At 43.3% G+C, this 20,495-nt stretch overlaps 1 protein-coding gene across 2 annotated transcripts; it reads right to left on the reverse strand.

Moving 5' to 3' along the window:
- Positions 1-1,831: 1,831 nt before the first annotated feature.
- On the reverse strand, positions 1,832-19,260 carry NOBOX (NOBOX oogenesis homeobox). 2 transcript variants are annotated; one of them, XM_050908277.1, is made up of 9 exons: positions 19,227-19,260; positions 15,522-16,217; positions 15,007-15,113; positions 14,329-14,447; positions 13,261-13,394; positions 5,795-6,065; positions 4,869-5,215; positions 2,630-2,974; positions 1,832-2,062 (listed from the first exon to the last, which is right to left on the reverse strand). In XM_050908277.1, exons 2-9 carry the CDS (start codon positions 15,766-15,768, stop codon positions 2,040-2,042), a joined length of 1,593 nt encoding a protein of 530 aa, XP_050764234.1. In that variant the 5' UTR covers positions 15,769-16,217; positions 19,227-19,260; the 3' UTR covers positions 1,832-2,039. The 2 variants fall into 2 exon arrangements, with proteins under 2 accessions (XP_050764234.1, XP_050764225.1); XM_050908268.1 differs by having other exon boundaries at positions 2,630-2,977.
- Between the last annotated feature and the right edge of the window lie 1,235 nt (positions 19,261-20,495).

Here is a 20,495-nt window from a genome sequence, read left to right on the forward strand (position 1 = left end):
GACTCTGCCACCAGACAACATCCAAAGGCATATTTCTGAAAAATAGAAGTTTCTCAAAAAACACCTGAAATTATTTTTTTGTTTACTGTAAGAGAAGGGGCAGGTGGGGCAGACAAGCTGGCATTCTGTTATTGGTTTTGTCCTCTTCATCTCCTGGAAGGGTTGGTTTTGCATCCAGGCAAGATTCATAGCCAGCCCTAGCTATGAAGAATTCTGCCGTCGTCACCACTAACAGTTTTCAGAGCGCACTTGTAATTGCAATGAAAACTCCTATTTGCACCTCTTGGAAATACTGGTTTAGGCTGTTCAGCTGTGGATGAGTGAAACCAGTGTGAACTAATGCACATTCCCCACCAATTCTCAGCTTGTTACAGACAAGAATAAACTTTTGCTCTAGGAAATGGAAATTCCAGAATCTCGACACAAATCTGTAGATTCACGATATAAATCTGTCGCTGACTATACTGCTTAGTCTTCAGCAGTCTTCAGCCACTGCCAGACATAAAAGTGTTTTTTAAGACACAGGAGAAAGAAAAAGGAGAGGAGCAGCAGCATTCAACTCCTGCCAGACACTCTTTATGAGCAGACTACAGAGAAATTGAAACAAAAGACCTGGTAACGCTTAATTTCACGAGGTACAAGAGGGGCACCCAGATCACTGTAAATAAAAAAATTATTCAGGCCTTGCCTGTGTCCAAAAGACAGTGGAAAGACTCAGGGTTAAACACAGAAAGTATCAAAGGAAATGCACCTCCAGCTTCCTACAACACAATGGTCTTTCCTCACAAGGACACAGCGAGAGCCTGACGTACATTTTAACAGCTCATATTATATATCCCACATATTCAGGTGGTTAAAGCTCATTTGGGAACCACGGTTCCTAGGGACTGCAGCCATTTGCTCGTGTACCAAACAAGCTCTTTGCTTGAGTCCTCTGCTACTGCTGCTGACTGATTTCAGAGATATTTTATCTACTTCCCAGGCTGACAGTCGCAGGTAAAGCAGAAGCTAAGACTATCAAGCAAAGATCGCTTCCTCTACTAAACTACTGCTAACACTGCAGCGTGATATTGCCACAGTAAGATTTGAGAAATGCGAGAGAAAAGCCACAGTTATGAAACATCCTATCAGATTAAACTGCAACACATTCTAACAGGATGCAGATGTAAACGCGAAGCATACCCACATAAACTGCCCACAGTTCCTGTTAACCAAAAAAGAGAGCTTAACCCCTTTTGAAATAACTGAGCCACCTCAGCAATAAACTGTTGGGTCAGCCCCAGAGATGATGACCAAGTAACTCAAGAAAGTGGCACCCACCAAATACTTAAGCTATCAACTAATTTGTGAAAAACTTTTAACACAATCCTCAGACATTCAAACCCACCTACAATTCAAATGGGATGCTAAACCAATTAATAACTGATAGGCAACTGGTTACACTGCTAGCATTTATAGTTACAGTTTTGCTGCCATTTATTGTTATAGTTTTCTATTGAAAATAATTTTTTTTAAAAGTAATTCAAGGCTAGCAAACACCAAACCAATGGTGGACTTCCAACGACACTTCTTTCACTGTCTGGAGTCCCTAAAATTAGGTGTAGTTGCTGAGTTCCTCCCCGTTTTGCATACGTCTTATTCTTCCTGGGCTCTCTTCCCACGTGTTCCAGGATACCCGCCATACCTTCTGACTCTTGCGTGATCTGAAATTTCCACCTACGCATGGGACTCTGGTGCCTGTATCAGCTCTTTCCTGTCTGTGTGCACCTCAAGATTAGAATTCATTAAGAAGAATAAAGTCAGGAGATTTGCAAAAAACACAGACCAGAAGCTTTTATTGATTGAAATTTCCCTGCTTCTTTCCTCAGCGGGAAAATAATCATGGCAACAAGAAAAAAAATACAACCCAAAAAAAGAAACAAAAAAGTGCTTCTGTTGCAAATATTATTGTTCTCGTCTCTTTTTGTCTCTTCTTATTTTGCAGAGTTTAAAATGGCAATGTTTCCTCTTCCTTTTTTTTTTTTCCTAAGGGTGCAGCATCAGTCATTAGTTTCTTTAATATCTGAAGAAAAAACAGATTCATAAGAAAATGTGATCTCACATGACACAGAATACCTTGAATTTTTTCAAATGTTTTATATTTCAAAATTAGACACACCCCCCCCAACAATATTTAAGGCGTATGACACCTTTCAACAAATCTAGAGTAAGGTAATTTTGTTTCCAAAATAAAAGTCTGAAAATGGAAATCCAAACAGAAAGCTCTCCCTTCTCCTTCCCCTCTTTTTGCTCAAGAAGTTGTTCCTTGAAGAGAGGTATCTATGCCTCTGCAATCTTAGAAATAATCAGTCCTGTGTAGCCATTCAGCTCACGACAGACAATGTCTGACAGAGGACAGAACTTTGCCATCTATTTGAGTGACCTGTAAGTCCCCATTTCTAAAAACAGATGCATCTAAGAACTATATATAGGATAACTGGACCTGTCTTGGACAGCAAGCCAGAAAAAAAAAAGTTCCATTCCCATTCATGCCACAGTTTTGATCCTACATTCAGAGGAGCTACTGCTGTCTTGGAACTCTTTCCTTATCCCCCCACTTCCCAAAAAAATCAGCTGGCCTTTCAGTTACCAACAATAGTCTCTCCTTTCTTGCTGCTACTCTCTACTTCCTCTCTTTCAGCAAGTGATGTCAACTCTGGCTCTGTTTGGTGGTTCTGGTATGAACTCTGGTCTGGTGGTGTCACTCCCTTTTGTCTTCCAGTATGTGGTATGGATTCCAGTGTTGTTCCATTGGGCACTTGAAGGAAATATGGAGAGGAGGGCAGGCAAGGTGGCTGAGTGCAGGAAACCTGCTCTGTGAAGTACTGTCCTCCTGCTGTGCTAGAAAATGGCATTCGTGAGCGAAACTGATTCGAGAATGGAGCTCCCTGCATGTAGAAATCATTCCAGGGGACAGCTTGATAGGCAGTGATGCCTGCTGAGGAAAAAGCAACAAAGAAAGGACAGAATAATGAAAATAAGGAAAGGAGGATTAAAACCATGTATATGTAAAAACATGTATGTTGTGCGTAAGAGAGCACACTCAGTGCAAATACAGTATTACACTTATGCCTTAATGGTTACTGCAATAGAGCAGACATCATGCACATATGAAGGTTAACTTTGTTGTTTACTCTGCAGTGTATTTATCCAAAACATAGTTATTAGGATGAAAAACTTAGGAAGTTCATAGCATTGTTATAATCTAAAAAACATGATGTCATTTCAGCACAGATCCTGAGTGTATGTAATGATATCAGAGACACACACCCCCAATTTTTTTTCCTCCACTCCTATGTTCCAAGTTAGCTCTGCAAAGCATAAGCTGGATGCTTAATCTTCACTTTCATTTATAAAAGCTGCAATCCAGAAAGCAGGAATGTTTTTTAATTAATATCTACAATTCAACCAAACTGCTCACTTGCTTACATGCTGAAGTAAAAATTATGGGTGTCTACACTGACAGATTGGTTCCCTCCCCATTGCACTTCTGGAACCCCAGGCCCTGGTCGTCCACACTGCGTAACAGTCATAGGATCCCTTCCTTGAACAGAAGAGCCATGCACTGCTGATTGTGCTCCAGACAGAAGTATGGAATAAGAGAACATCAACTCTGCCTCTGTTCTTTCAACAATCCTCCAACTTTATCAGTCCTAACAAGGCTTGCACCTTTACACATCCCTTTATGCTTGCACGACATGCCCCAAGGCATGCAACACACACTTCTGGCATCACGCTATAAAAACATTAATTTGGTGTGCTGGGACACAGCCCTCTCATTACTTCTGGCACTTTGAACTGAAAAACCACGGAAAATAATAATTATGCCTTGCAACCAGAGAGGAGAAACAGGCCAAGTGCGCTAGATAGCATGGGTGCTGCCAACCTGTTCTGGACAGTGTTAGCCATGAACAGTGTGAACATGAGCCAGCTTGCACCCATCAGCCTGTGAATCAGACTTCTCCCCCTGACAAGGTCCACAAAAATGGTACAAAAACAGGAGCAGCATCTGTGGTCTGGAAACTCTTTATTCTCTTATGTGATAAGAGGAGAGATGTATTTTTTGGACTGTGAGCTTAATTTAACAAACCTGACAGTCCAAACAAATAAACTGCAATAGTTTATCTTTTGGTTGTACTTGGGCTTGAACAACTTCAAAATACAAATCCCTGACACAAAACAAGGAGACCGACAATGTCATTTTTACCTAGTTACGTTTTGGAAAATTACGCTGAAGTGCTTTAATCTAAGTGGTGTTGCAAATTCATGTCAGAGGAAGAAAAAGAAAGAAGCTATATCCATACTCTGTTGGCCCCTGTCTCTGACTCTCTTCTTTTGCACTACCCTAAGATACATAACATTCTTTCAAAATGGTTTCTGCAGAAGCCCAGCAGTTAGAAGCCTGTTTTTCTTGCTGTTTCCAACTATTCCATTTGCTGTGGCACCTTTTTCACTTTGCACCCTTCACCCCCACCCACATACATCGAAGGCATGTTAGTTTGCGCAACAGTACACTCCTGAAAAAGTGAGCTCTCCATTCCAGACAAAACCGTTGCACTACCTGACATATTCACATGGTACTGCTCTCTCTACATGCAGCCTACATAGTAACTTTTGATTCAAACTAATGGGTCACTCAGCACTTTTAAAAAAAGCATACAAGGAAATTAAAAAAAAACAGATGGGCAGCATATATATATTTGTGCATGTATATGCACATTCCTTCTTTCTGTCACAGTCATCAGTAAAACCACTGATCATCCTGAATGTTTCAGGGTATTGTTTAGTTACTCCAGAGGAGCGGGATGGCAAAGATTTCAGAAATTTACCCGAGTTTCCACTTGGCTGCTGTAACAAGAGCTGTCCCCCCATCGGGTTTTGTATGTAGCCTTGTGCGGCTCCTGCTGCCCCATAGGTTACGACTCCACTGTTACCAGGTAAGGCGAGGAAAGCTGTATGGGACTCAGTGGGTGTTGTAGGAGTGAGGCGGACACTGGAGAGCACATTGCTGGCCAGGTGACCCGGCAGATGGTGGAACTGGGAGAGCTGGTGCTGCTGGGGATATTGGGGCAGCTGGTAAATTCCACCCTGGCTGCTGTACTGACAGTACGTGGTCTCTAGGTTGCCTGCTGACTCCAGCTGCTCAGGGTAATTGCAGGAAACTGGTGAACTCAAGCTGCAGAGAGCAAGGAGAGAGGTAATTCAGAGATTAAAGTAGGGTCAACAGCTACAGCAACCTGTACAATAAACAATTGTTGTATCTTCCCCTTGAAAGCTGCTCCAACCCTGATCTGACTCCAACCCTTCCTCCCAAATGCCAGGCACAGGGCAAGGGCAACAGAAACCACTTGAGCCAAGTGCTTTCACAGCAGGATTCTTTAACAATGCGTGTTATTTGGGATTACCTTTCCTTCAGTTCTTCCCACTCTCCAAAGCACACCGCAATGCTTAAAACATCCTCTCTCAAAGATTCTTTTTCACTGTGCTTTTGAACCCCAGTTTCACTGGACAGGCATGCAATTCTGAAAGCACTCTGATTAAAGGTATCACTCTCCTGACAGCAGGTGCTCTGTCCTACTATGCACATTATACATATTTTCATACTCCATTTAAAAGGCATCCTCGCTCCCATGTCTAACTTTTCACTTATGCTCCCACCTATTTCCTTGTCCTATGTTCCACCTTCACCCTCCCAAGGCTTCTCCCAGGGTTCACTTTTTTCATCTCCCTCAAAGACAATCTCATCTGTTCCTACCCTTGATTCTGGATGCTGTAAGTGAAGGCCTCCCTGGAGCCATTCTCCTGACTGGACAAGATGCATTCACTGTTGGGAGTGTCCAGCATCAAGGGAACAATATGACTGGGGGGGTTGAAGGACAGACTGAGAGGTAGGCTGGCCCTGCGGATGGGTGGAGGGCTGGGAAGACTAGGCAAGCACTCCGTTCTGCTGGAACTGAAGTTGAGCTGTGGTAATGCCTTTGTCTGAACTGCTTCACAAGATGCCACCATTCCTGCCGTTGAAGAGACTGTGAATAAAAAGAGAGACTGTCATACTATGCTGTCATACCAAAAATTAAAAGGAGCAAGCAGAGGGAATGACAAGAGTGGCAGAACAGAAAAGCAAGATGCCGGTGAAAGAGCGGAGGTTAACTGATGGGAATAAAAGTAAACAAGTACTAGCATTGCTGCTGGGAAGCAAAAGGGAGTAGTAGCAAGCTCTCTGGAACAGAAGATGATGTTTATTGGTTAAATAAAATTACCTTCATGATTTCAGTCTCTGCATACTGGATTTATTCAGCTCTCAAGAAGGCAGCCAAATGAAGCAAAGTACTTCCTGGAAAAAAGCCAGGAACAATCCCCCAGCCATCTTCCATCTCTACTGTCCTCTGGGAAGAGTGTGCTGCACAGATTACCCTTTTGAAAAATTTAACTGTGGTTTGAAAGAAACAAAAATGTGCCTTTAGAGATCCACTGTCCAGGCCATTTTTTAACCAGATTTTCACTCCTGGTTTGGCCTCTGATGAGTCATGCAAAAAAAAAAAAAAAATTCAAAAAAGCAGAGGTCAGCTGAAGGGCCTTGGGAAAAAGAAGCTGGGAGATGGAAAAGGAAACCAACACCATTTGGTTGCTAGAATCTTGTTTGGTGACCTGTCTCCTCAGTCACTGCTGGAAAAGGGGAGAGGACCAGTTTCCTACAAAACAGCCTCTGTGGAAAGGGGACAATATAGGAAATGAAAAGGTCAGAATCATGTATGCTGGTGATCCAGATTAACAAGTATACACAGAAGTTCAAGAAGCTTGCACATGGTGCAAGAGAACAAGATACTCTTTCAGTATGCCAAATAGCAAATGATTTCTCTCTTGAGAAGTGTAACCATCAGGTGCGCATGACACAATTTGAAATGAGTTTTCAAGTCTAGCTAGGCTGAACCAGCACAAGGATGAGGCAGATATGAGAAAATATCACTGACTGTTCAGGTGAAGTTGGTCTACTCCCACACATTGTAAAGCATTCAGGGAAAGCTAGTAGTATGGATAGTTTACAGCTGTACTTCACCCTTGCAGGCATACAGAGTAACATCAAATGCACTCCACCAGGTGTGAATCAAAGGCCTTAAACATAAAACCTAAATATAAAGCTGCCATAGCAAGCACGAGCAACCTTTAGAGAATTTTGGAATGCATGCCCAGAGAGCTGGTAAGGAGATTCCACTTCAACACCTTGTAGCACCATTTCTCAGATTCCCCAGTGTGCTGTGCAGTTGTGTCTTACTGCATCTTCCCACATCAAATTCTTTTCAACTCTCTGCAACTATGGAGAGAGGGAGTCATGATGTTTCAATGAAAACTTGAATAGCCCTGATTTTGGGCTCATTTAGAAAACTAGAGCAAGATCTAGGATGGCATCTCTAAAGCATTCACATGCCCAGGCAATTTTTTCTATTTGAAAATACTATTTCTCTATGTCAGGCAGCATCTATCATGCACCTGTCACATTCCTGTTTTTTGACACAGCACAGATCTAGTCGCACACAATGAAGCACTAGTCAAGACAACATTTAGTTTCCTCATAAGTCAAAATGGCTTAGCCAGAAATGAAGCTGAAGATCTCTTCTGATTTTTTAAAACCTTCATTTGCACTGGTTCTCCTAACCATTCTGTCCCAGAATGTAGCAGTTCACACAAACATTATGAAACAGCAGCCATGTGGTGCACAACTTACCTGAAAAACAGTCTATATCCAGATAAAGCTTCAGTTCATTAATGACAGCAGGATTAGCTATTCTGCAGATGGCTTTAGTCTCACTCAGGATGAATACAAGCAGTGTTAACAGTATAGCTCAGGAGATCACTTCTAAACCCACTTTCACACCTACTAAGAATTAAGTTCTGTTTTTTGAAATATTTGCAACACTTAGTGCAGATAATCTTTGCGGATCATGGCAATAAGACCCACAGGCAATGAGATCGTGAAGACAGCACACTCAGACTCCAAAGAGCTGGTTCAGCCTTTTCTAAAGTTTCCTCTACTTCTCTGTCCTTTCAAAGAAAGAAACTGAATTTGTACCTTCTGAATGAAGTCACAAATGCAGTAAGAATAAACAATTCCCAGAGAAGTAATATCTGCTAAATCTGACACTATATTTACAGAAGATTCCAACATCTTGTTCAATGATGATTTCTGATCACTGGCTTGAGATAATACTTACATTTTACAATTCCGCTGCTTTTCCTGACATTGATGTAGAGAGATAGATAACCTCAGGCGGCTTTCCAGTGAACATGGGAATGTAACAGTAGGATTTTTGTTTATCACTTCCATTATTTCTGGGGTTTCAGTCCATGAGACAACCTTGGGAATTTTTGGAGAGCAATTTAATAATTTGCAGCTTCAGATCTCTGAACCAGTCCTGGCGCTACAGTTGTCTTAACTCAAGAATGCCTATTCTAAGTCTTTAGCTACACAGCTGTCCTCCCTCTAGTATAGCTGCTTCCTCAACATCCTAGCAGAGTTGAGACCCATTCTTTAATGCAAATAGCTTCCAATGAATGGGACAGAGTCTTAAATTAACAAAAATGGATGTGTGTATTTCTGTCAGGATGACTGTGATTTCAGTCTTTCAGCAGTCTTGAAGGAGATTGAGGCCTATTCTAGAGAGGTGTCCGTGAACTTACAACAGGGCATGGTTTCAACTGTGAGACTACATTGTAGGAAGCTCCTTTCACTGCTGTTAACAGACCAGATCATGTGCACGAGATTTGTTACCTGAGTGACATCTATCTGCACTGGAGCCCTTCCTCTTGACATCAGCCATACATGACTTTCTTAGTCAAGCACTTATTATGTTGACTCCAAAAGGCCTTGGCATGAGACATCTGCAATGATTCTGGCCGTTAACTATGCAGCTGCTTGCAGACTGTTTGGGAGGCCAGAGACCATGATTGTACCTGTTTAACAAAGCCCAGTGTTGGGCACAATGCAGCTGATGCTGTTTACAGGTGAGCAACCAGTCTAACCTCAGATGGTCTACTTGCTAGGGCTGCTTTCTCAAGCATCAAATCAAGAGTTCAGCAAAAGGCACTATTACTATGAGTCTCTGTCATACACTATCCGATCCAGTTTCTTTTAATGAAACATGCCTGTCTAATTGCAGCATTTACTGGAACATTAAGGGCCATCACAAAGCTTTTCATAGATACATCCTCTTCTTGAAATTATGAGAAAATATATTTCTCTTGTAAATGACATCTTGAAAGTAGACAAAATATTAATCAAACTTAGGAGCAACGGCATTCTTCATTTAATGGACTGAAGATCAGTAAACCAACTTCAGTCTCTTAACTGCATTGCTTTGAGAAGTGTGTCAGTCTGATCCTCTTCTGGATTTTCAGTAGGCCAGAACCTACCACTTGTTTAAAAGGTATGACTCTTGCTTGCCGTGTCAGCTACACATCATCAGCTTTAAAGTAAGCTGTTCAACAACCAGAATCCTATATGTGAAATCATTAGAGCTTATCATTTATTTACTGTTCTTTGACAGATCATATCCAACCTCATCCAATTGCTCCCAAGACTTCCACTGCAATCTCATCTCTGCCACTGAATAATCATCTTGCTACTTGCATAAGAGATACCAGCATAGGCTGGGCTCCTGACACGTGTCCTCAGCAAGACAGACACATGAAACAAAATATTTCCTGAAAAAGCACCAGTGGGGCAGAAAAATCTCCTCCCACAAACCAGGGGCATAGAAAGTAACTTTTCTTTCTAAAGGGCCAACTCTAAATAAAACATAAGCCACTGTTTTAAGTCAATGAATCACAGATATATCCATAAGAAATCTCAGACAAACAAGAAAAACTTCAAATAACTTCAAATGTCAAAAAACCCTCCATTAATTTAAAGTAAGCTATCTGTGTAGAAAAAGTAGTAAAAAACAATTCTAAGATCAAAGCAAGCTCAAGATTGAATTTTTGAAGCACAAAAGGCTCTTACGGCAAGTAGTGTAGCTAATATCAAAATCAGAAGCTGTAACTGCCAGCAAGGTAGAGCACATCTCAAATACAACTTGCTGGCATTTTTAATCAGCTTGTTTGGAGAACTGTACAAAACAGTGGGACATGAAAAAACCCCAAACCAACAGACAGTCAGAACTACTGGCTAGAGCAAGTAAAAACAATGGAAAAGGCAGCACTGAACACTCTCCAAAGGTGTCGGGTAACAGATTGTACTGTTCTCATGCACTTAAGTCATTTGCTTGTCCTGCTGAAAGTGGTTAAACACACTGCTACCAAGGAAAGCACCTGAATAGCCACTCCATTAGGCCATAGTCTCTGAGTACAACTGCACTACTGCACACAGGTCACAGATTATTTTGCTGAAACCTGCCATGAGCTGTTTCCACAAGGGCTACTTTTACTAAGCAATTGCTTTTGCCTTGTAAATTGATGACTTTTTTATTCATTTGTTCCCGCTTTTATTTTGCTTCTGTTACTTTGGATTTTATCCTATCCAAGTTTTATCTCCTTCATCTTCTGAGATTCTAATAAAGAAAACAGGTGGACCCTGGATGGCCCTATTTATTGACAAGCTTTTTTTCTGAACAAGGAGGCTGACTGAATTCGAAAGTCACGTTTTCTTTCATTTTTTTTCCATTTCATTTTCTGCTTTCATTCTTAGAGAAAAGTCTGCTTATGCAATGCTAGATAACAAAAAAAGCAAGTTTCATTCCCCATGGCTGTGCACCCCACATCTAGTAAGGCAAAACTGCGACTGAAGCTTTTCGTGCGATTGTGCGATGCAGATCTCTTCTATGAGGACTCTCTACACCTAGTAAGTCTTTGCCCTCAGGGGGAGCACTAACTTAGGCCTCTACTCTGCCCAGGAACCAATTCTCCCATGACCTGCAGGAACATAATTTTTAAGACTTCCACCTTCCATCAAATTTGATTAAACAAATTTGGGGGCCAGGGTGGGTTTCATAAACAAAGAGAGTGTGTGGCTCATTACACACACCATATTCCTTTCTTCCCTCAGGCAACCAGGTTAAAAACCAATCACCAAACCTCAACCAATGTTTGCGTGCTTAGCAAAGTATGCCTCTTTTCTGAACAGTCATTTAGAAAAGGTACTTTTTTTTTCCAAACAGATCTGTATCTGGAAAGTATTTACCAGCCTTAGATGACACAAATAGATTTCATTACTTCTTGCCCAGCATGATTTAAAGAGAACAAGAGGAGGCTTGTTCCCTCACATAGATCTAACACAATGAAGTACATTCTCATCTTCACATGTCCTTAACCCTGAAGATATAGGGGTTTGAGACAAGCAAAGGAAGCATGTGTTTCATAAAAGCTAGATGCATACATAGTACATGCAATAGGTGGCAGTCAGCAGCAAGTTCAAAGGATTCAAGGAGCAAAAACCCAGCTATCTTTATTGCTCATTTTCTCACATACCCAGTCCGCTCTAAGGGACATTCACTTGCCCTTTTTCTTCCTTACACATTGCACAAAGAATTCAAACAGGACGTTTCTTTCCTATCAGAAAGATTGCTTGTGTTTCCCACATGGAGAATTGCATCCAAGCGTGCAGATTCCCCATAAAGAAATTGTTCAATATAGACAGATGACAAGATCACATCCCTGAATGAAACTATTTCTCTAACAGACATATTTTCTCTTGACTAAACAGCGTGTCTGCAGATGTACTTTAGGAACCAGAAGAGTTCTGAATACAAGTGTAGAAACACGAGGATGTTTGGTTCGTTTCCTTTAAACAAATTATTTTGCAAAATCTTGGTCCTTATCTAATTAAATACAGGACTCAACAGACTGCACCACTTCATCATTCTGGGAAGCAGTGAATTATTCAAACACTTTGACCATATTTACTCTGCTGCAAGAAGAAGTTGAAAAACTGGAACTAACTGAATTACAGTTATATTGGTTAAACAGCTCATAGCATTGACGAAAGTAGTCCTTGCCTTGAACCATGACAGGCAAATTTAAATGACAGAAGTGCTGAATTACAGTACCAAGAAAGTATCTCAATTAAGTACTTTTAGCATACATATCTATTTATTAGTATTCTAAGCTTATTGACACAATCTTATAGTTGTTTTCTACAGTGCCAAAATGCTTTTAAGGTATCAGCACTATTAAAAATACATTGAAGTCTTTGGGTCATTATTCAAAAATGACTTGCACGGAACTGCCCTTAATACTGATAACCCTGTATATTTAGAATACAATGAGGGGGCAGAAATGATGGCATGAAATTCAGAAGAATCAATTACACTGGGAAGCAGGAAAATATGCACAACAGTACCATGTCAGCACATCTATTGCTTGGGATTCCATCCCTAAAGAAAGCGGTGAAATCCTCACTGTTTTGGCAATATTTTCAAGTTGTGCCAACTTGGAAAAGTAAACATACATAGGAAATGCTTTAGGGAACATTCCTGACTCTAGGGAATGAGCTGATACTCCACACATGAATACACAATTGAACAAATCCTCTCTTTTTGGTTGCCATCAATCTTTAAAGTCTAAATGCAGCTCAGGTAGAAAACTGGTCCAACAGCACACCCCACTGACTTTCAACAACACTGCAACAGCAATTAAATTAGGCTGTATGCTTAAGAACTCAACTAGTCTCACTCCCTCAAGGTCTTGCACAAAATGGAAAATTGCACTGGCTGGAGAAGTAAAGGAACCTCCTTTTGAGTACGTGAGGGAGGCTCTACAACCCCAACAGTTTATACAATGCACCTGCCTCAAACAGCTCACTTGACTACAGGTTGTAGCCAGAAAGTTAGTTTAAACCAGAACATGGGATGTGTGTATCTGCCATGAAGAGCATAATAGCCAGAATAGTACTTTCATCATTCAGAAAACAGTACCAGTGCCAAAAACCTATTACGGAAGGATGCCCCAATCATGTATCCACATGAAGTCATGTGCAGAATTCCTTGCTGGCTTGTGCTAGGACATGAATAAGGACTGCAAATTTGGCTCTAGCATTAGCACAGAGGCACCACCATGCTGGTACATAGCTGACAGATGCTTGATTAGCAGAGACCTGTTAAACCTGGTGTCACTTTTTGGACTGACGGCGTAGGGCTCCCACATGACCTTCCCTAAAGCGTTTGGGAACCTACCAGCACCACCAGCTAATGCTGCAGCTATGCAAAATACTTGTGCTGACAGGGGTCTCACCTGAGGAGGCGGCAAGTGGTGCAGGATGTCCACTGAGCAGGCTGGAGTAGTTCCCAGCCGTAGTGTCTACGCTCAGCATGGCAGACTGGTCATGAGCAATGTCAGGCAATGGAGGCATGGGCAGAAGGGGTGCCCTGGAGGTATACATAAAGGGTATGAGCATGGACCACAGGACAAGACAAGACATTACAACAAAATATACACGCTCTTCTAACTATTCTACAATGGGCAAACCCTAGATCACGAGCAGGTGGAAAGGCGGGCTGACTTATGAGTGCAAGGAGAAACAATGCAAGGGATGCTGTACAAACATTATTTGGGGAAGTGACCCCAGGTCACTAGTGTGGAAAGGACGTGCAGCAGGGACAGTGCAATGAAATCAGTCAGGTGATCTCCAATCTTTCACTTAATTTTTCTCTTTTCATTCTGTTTTCTTCACAGGAAGACTCTCGCTCCAGACTGCCATAAATGCTTCCCTCTGGAGACTAATTTCTTCCCTCCCTCCCTCCCCCTTGAAAGACCATCTATCCTCTCACATAGTCCCTTCCCCCACTCCCCAATAAATGTCCCCTGCTCACCTATGAAAGGTGCTAGCTTCTATTTCTTCAAAGCAGCCCATGACTTTGTAAGACTGATCTACACAAGCAGCATTTCCATCACCAAGTGAAAATCCATGGAAATGGAAAGCGACAGTGGGAGAAGGACTGGGATAAAAGAATTCCTAAGTGCAAACAAAGTACCTGGCCAACACATTCACAGAAACCAAAAGTGGAGGGGTGACTCCACAGACCTTTTCTATCTCATCCCCTGCTCTCTACATGAGTTCAGCAAGAGGGATTTCAACAGCTTCATTTCAAAACAGTGCTACAGGTTAATCAAAAGCGCTCTTAAGAGGGCCCACTACAATTTGCCCAGAAAACCGTCAGGTTGGAGAACAGAGGACAGGCTACCGAGGTCTAACTCAATGGTCAGCTCTCCATAGCTTAAATGTAAAGGGGAAATGGGAAAGGAAAAGATTTAATGTATTAGGAATCTATTGTGGAGAAATCAGAAGACAAAGTCCCTCACCCATAACCATCTGACGCAAAGGGGACTGACAAAGCTGATGATGTTGGATATTTTTTGTGGCCTTTCACACTCAACTTCTCCGATTTTCGCCACTTTGCCCTGCGATTCTGAAACCAGACCTGATAAAAGAAAGGATACATTCAGAGAGGAAACCATCTACACATGGGGACACAGGCAACGAATCAGCAATGACTGTCTCCACATATCACCAGGTGAGGCCAGAAACCTTTCTTCCAGAGAAAGGAACCTCAAGAAACCTTTCTTCCAGAGAATCTGCAAGATTCATTGCAACCAGAAAGAGAAGAATAACAGCAGAAAGATACCCTCAATCACCAGTTTCCTTTGTTGCCCATGATCTTCAAGATAAAGATATTAACTCCAATCTCCTTAGCCTCTTTTACCTACCCATTATGTATCTCATGTTAGGAAATGGGAAGAGATGGAGTACGCAACGGCAGACTCTACTGCCATTTTGGGTGGGGTGGTTGGTTGTGCAGTGTCCATCCTTGTGAGCTCTCTTCCTTCTCTTGTCACCAGTGGCAGGTGCAGTCTCTATCCCATTACTCATAAGCTCCTCTCTCCTTCCTACTCAAGCTCCTCCTCCCTGCCCCAGTCCCTCTCCTTGTCATTTTTCTGCACAGAACCCACGGTCAGCACTGTTACCCACACAGGCGTTACCATGATACGCTGTGGCGTTACACCAACCACAGCAGCGATCTCCCTCCTCTTCTCATTGTCGGGGTAGTGGTCTTCTTGGAACATCTTCTCCAACTCTTCTAGCTGCTCTAGAAATGATGGATTGTTCAAAGAGAGAGAGATGGGGAGTATGCGATAAGAAAACAAACAAAGAAAAACAAAAAAAACAAGACGGGAAAAACAAAACAGAACATTTTTACTATACTTAGAAATATATGAAAAACATAAAAGATTTTTTTTTAAAGTAAACCACAAAAACAAACAAAAATCTTCTTCCACAGTAAAACAAAGAGCATCGCTAGCGATATTTCAAATATAAGGCACTCAGCAACCTTTATTTGAAGAAGTTTTCACAGATCTAATAGTGTAGAATGCATTGCAGTAACAGTTAGAGCAGTTCAGCACCTCCATGCTGTGCCTTCAGTATGGTGAAAGAAACATCAGTGCCATTGGCACTACAAGTGTCACTGTCTGCCAGTGGGCTCCCCATTATCTACCTGCACTATAGAAGGTGCGTGACTTCTTCCTGACCGGTGGCAGTATTTCTGGATTCTCAAGTAACTCTTTTTTTCCCTTGGTCCCATCATGGCTACTTCCGGATTCCAGGAGTGATGACACCTTGTAGGATTGCTGAGCTGCAGCGCTAGCTGAAGTGCATTTGGATGACTGGCAAGTAGCTGGGCCACACACATCCTGCCTGCAGAGGTCTCCAGAGATTCCACTAGATGCCTTCTCAGTGCACATTCCACTTTTATCGTTACTTTTTTTCTTCTTTGTCTCCTTTTCAATCCGATCAGAATAATAACCCTCACACTCTTCATGTGACCCTGACTGACCTGTGGGCTCCTGTGCAAATTCAGCCACAGAAAGTGGGGGCACAGCCTTCAGGTCACTGAGGAAATTTGACAGCCGCCCACACACTGAGGCAAGGTCGAGCTGGCTGTCAAGGGCCACTGAGTCTTGGGAAGTTGACCCAGTTGCCTGCAGGGTGCAATATCTTCCATCTTCCTCCACCTTCTTTACAGGGCTGATCCTATCTTCTCTTCCCAAGGTATCCTCAACTTCTTCCTTTATAGCTGTGCTTTGGAATGCAGATAGCACACTGCTCCTTGTACCATGCCCACCGACAGCATCAGCATCTACCACGAAGTGCTCAGTATTCAGTGGTATGTCCTCCTTCTCCTCCTTGCACCCTACAAGGAAAAAATGAAAAACAACACCCCCCCACCCCACATGCACATTGTCTAAGCCAGATGTGCCTGGATGGCATGAGAAAAAGAAAAACCTCCTATGCCTGGATAGGAGGTTTCAGTTATGGGAGAAGGAAAACACTACACAATGAAACTCAACAGTGAAAAGAACTAGAGAGTTCAAAATAAAGACTGTCACCAGGACAGAGTGCTGCCAGGAAAGCAACAGCAAAGAATGCGATATAGTCAGTAAGGAGATATTCAAACATCTGAGATGAGAAAGGCCTCATTTTGAGTGTGAAGAAGCCTGCAAAAACAACCAACTGTAAACTACAGGAACAATTAATTCCAGACACAGAGAATAAAGGGAAGGTTGCATACTACAAATACAGTAGTGGGAAAACAGCACTGGGGATAACAAAAGTCTTTGGAATAAGGAACAGAACAAAAATCAGTGACTTACCAAGACACCAAGTGTCACCTTATTAAAATGAGCAAAAGAAAAATACAAACAAAATTCTGGTCTACTGTGTCAGCAGTGATTATCTGACAAATGACATCACTTTTTGATTTATAGAGGTTTCTGTTTCTATCATACTCAAGCTGACCAAGTAAAAAAAACAATTAACTGTACAAACTTCTAATAACTGCCTTCTAATAACTGAAGCTGCAGTTTTCTGCAGCTTAAGCCACAACACTTATGAATAACAGACTTACAAGATAGGTAATGAAATAGCTGGCTGAGGACAAAAATAAGTGAAGAGATCTGACCAAGTTTAACAAAAAGCACAAAATGCATTACACTAAGAGAGACTGAATAGTAGAAGACAGGTCAGAAAGAACACAGCAAGAGAAATAATTAAAATAGGCAACAGAATAATAAAGAAGCATTATACTTTCCCAGCTGAGATACACATTTCCAAAACAAGAAAACCTGCTGATTGTCTCAGAATGTGTGTGTCTGTGTGATTTCTGCTACTTAAAAAAAAAAAAGATGAAAAAAAAAGTTACTGTTTCTTAAGAATAGAAAGTAGAATAATAAAACCAAAACCATCTATCTGCCTCTGTCTGGAAAGAGGAAAGTTTGAGCAGACTGTTCGCAGTATTTCAGTTGTATGTGCCTACAGAGAAATGTGGTTGTTTAATTTTGGGGGAAAAAGATCTAAAATTATTTCATTTCACTCTGTCCTATGTTTGATATATATTAGTGCAATGCCAAAATAAAGGACTTGCTTTCTGCCTCAATGTTTCTTTCTTAAACAATTGTTAGTCAAGAAGGAACCCCACACCACCAGTCAGATGGGAGAATCTTCATGGAAGTACAAGGGGACGCCAGGCTGCCTCCAAGGCCTTCTAATTTGCCTTTTTACAGGATTAAGAGAACCAAATTAGTTGCACGGGAAGGAGACAGAAGCAGGAAACTATGCAACTATAATAATTTGATCTTGTTAAGCAGCAACAGTTTCCACTGCTGTTAAATGACATGAAATATCCTGATGGGGAGGGTCAAGAACTGAGTGAGGCAGAAGCTTGCTATGTTCTATATAATTCCTTTTTCCACTGTCCTCCTCAATGCCGCTGAGCTCGCCTCGCTCATTATGTGAAAAAGCTAATATTTTCATGTGGCATCCATTCTGTCACTCACTCTCTGCCGCAAATCAGGAAAAGAATTTTCAGCTCAGTGCTTTGATTTGAGAAGGCTTTTTACTTATTTTTACTTTTATGCAAACACCAGTGTGTGCTTACATCACAAAATACATTTTAAAGTCTTGTGCATGTACCTTGTATCTGCAGCAGAGAAAGAGATTGACACCTGGGAGTTTTATATCATCTACAGGAATATTCCTCCCAGAAAAAGTAAATTGCTGTCTCTATTTCTAAAACATATAGCAAAGGCCTGACAACAACTTGAGATTGCTAAAGAAAAGACCTGAAATGAAAATAAAGTTTGGAGAGAAAGATAGGCCTTAATAGTAACAACTAGGGAGTTGCCAACCCAGTCCTTTCTCTCATCGTTCATATGACAAGACACCAGACTGAACACCACTTTGTCCCACTTTCAGATAAACATAACCTTAAACAAAAAGAATTTTAACTGACTGGGAACATCATATAGAGTATGGGACGCCTGAGCTGCTGAAGGTGCACAAGCAAGAAGCAAAGTCCTCTTTCTTCTCACAACCGCCTCCTTAGATGTTTCTTGGAACAAGGTAACCACACGCACAGTGACAGCAAGATTTTTAAGGTTGTTTCGAGCATTTGGTACAAAGCAACCTGAACACACACACAGGGAGAAACATCAGCTTCACAGGTCCACCCACGCAAGCTCAGACAAGGAGGAGGAAAACTGGACAGTGGGTGAAGGTGGTTAAGTGCCAGCAGCCTAGAAACCCAGAGGCAGCAGGAACCCCTCAGTATGATAGGAAGGGAAGACCGCCTGCCCCCAACCCTCACACCAGCTTGCCAGGAGCTTTTACAAGCCAGGTGACACGAAGGCCATGCAGGCACCGGGCCGAGCAGCAGCCCATTGCCGCAAATCCCCCAAGGCCCTCCGGGCAAAACGGCGGCTTCCCCCAGGGCCAGGGTAACGCGGGGCCGCCAGCCCAAGGCGACGAGGGGAGGTGGGGGCTAATGGCTGCCGGCCCTCGCCGCCACAGCCCGCGCGGCGGGCTCGCCCACAGATAATAGTCTGGAGGAGGCGACAGGGTCGTTATCCTCCACCGGGGCTGCTCATTAGGCTCATTGCTGGGTGCCTCCCCCCCGGTCATTAATGAGAGCCGGCGCCCCGGCTCCGCTGCCCGGCCCTTACCCAGCCCTTTGGGCGCCCGCTCCTCCTCCGCGCCCGCCCCGTCCATGCTGGCTCGGCAGCGGCGCGTCCGGCCCTGCCCGGTTAATGCCCCGCCCGGCGGCGAACCCCACAGGGACTGCGGCCGCCAGCCGGCTCATCAAGGCCACCTGGGCCGCCAGCCACCCTCGGGGGAGAGCGGGGCCGAGGCTACCTGACCAACCTACCTCAGCCGCCCGGGCAGGCGGGGAGCGGCAGAGGCGGGCTCCCCTCAGCAGCAGGAGCGCCGGCGCCCAACCGCACCCGCAGGTAACGGGGCCGTAGCCCCGGGAGCCCTACCGCCGCAGCGGAGGCGGGCCGGCGGCTGGGGCGGGTCCCCCGCTTCGGCGCCTGTTGCGGCGGCTGGGGGCTCTCGCCGCCCGCCTTCCTTCTGCCCCCTCAGGCGTCCCGGGCGGGGGGGAGCCATCTTCCGCGGGCCGCCGTGCGGTAAGGCGCCTGTCCTCCCTCGCAGCGTGGGGGTGGGGGGCAGGGGGGCGGCCTCCGAGGGGGGAGAAACCTGGCCTCCGCACGTAGGGTACAGAAATGTTTGTGGCACATCTGAGAGCACCTGAAAGACCGTGCTTCATGAGCTCCCATGAGAAGCCAGGCTTAAATATCGCTAAGAGCATGCCTTGGAAACGCAGATGTTACAAAATTGGATTGTGTAATATGAATGAGATGAACCTCATTATCTTTCCTTGTGGGCTGGCAGGAAGACAGATCCATTTTTTTTATGTACTCTGGCTGCAGTTGTTTAGCAGTGCTTCTGATTCTCCATAAACTAGTGGTTACAAGAAATAAATGGCACTTCTTGACTTTTAGGCACTGTAATTTTGCATCCTTGCAATACTTAACAATTATGAAAAAAAAACAAGGCTCCTAACAGAGTGATACCAGGTGGTTAGTGATCTCGCACGACTACAAGTGTTGTCATCTGCTCAGGTAACATTTAAACCAGCTGTGTGCACTTGCAGGTGTTTACACGAGATGAAGAGCAGGAGTGAACTATGCCTGGCTTTTCTGACCTTTCTTCTTGCATGCAGTTGATGGAGACACCTATGCTGCAACTTAGGTTGCGATAGTTCCAGAAACCAAGCCCTCCACTCTTGTGTTCTCTGTGTACAGCTTTCCTAGCCACCAAGTGAAGTGCAGCCAGCTGTAACCACAACTTGCGTGTCTGCAAACAGCAAAGACAGTGCTTGCTTGAAGAATGTGATTTGCTTAATTGTGTTCTGCTGCACCAAGACAGAACATCCTTCATCCTCATCTTGGTTATTGGCTCAGTATCTCATTGCTGGCATGGCACCATTCTCTTACTGTGCATTTCCCCGTATGCCCTGTCTTTGTCTCAAGGTTCGCTCTGGCATCAAAGGTCCTGCTTCTGCAGATGCTTTCACCTGAGAGCAGTTTAATGAGTGTAACCTGAAACGTGTGCCAGCATTTTGGAGACAGTATAA

This window comes from Gymnogyps californianus, chromosome 1 (genome assembly GCF_018139145.2).
Source record: "Gymnogyps californianus isolate 813 chromosome 1, ASM1813914v2, whole genome shotgun sequence".
Lineage (NCBI taxonomy): Eukaryota > Metazoa > Chordata > Aves > Accipitriformes > Cathartidae > Gymnogyps > Gymnogyps californianus.

Excerpts from the sequence above, each read along its gene's own strand:
- NOBOX (XM_050908268.1), bottom strand. The coding sequence starts at position 15,768 with ATGTGCACTGAGAAGGCATCTAGTGGAATCTCTGGAGACCTCTGCAGG. Across the intron at positions 14,448-15,006 it reads TAACGCCACAGCGTATCATG|GTCTGGTTTCAGAATCGCAG; the intron begins GTAACGCCTGTG and ends TTCTTTTATCAG. Across the intron at positions 6,066-13,260 it reads ACCACTTGCCGCCTCCTCAG|TCTCTTCAACGGCAGGAATG; the intron begins GTGAGACCCCTG and ends TTTTATTCACAG.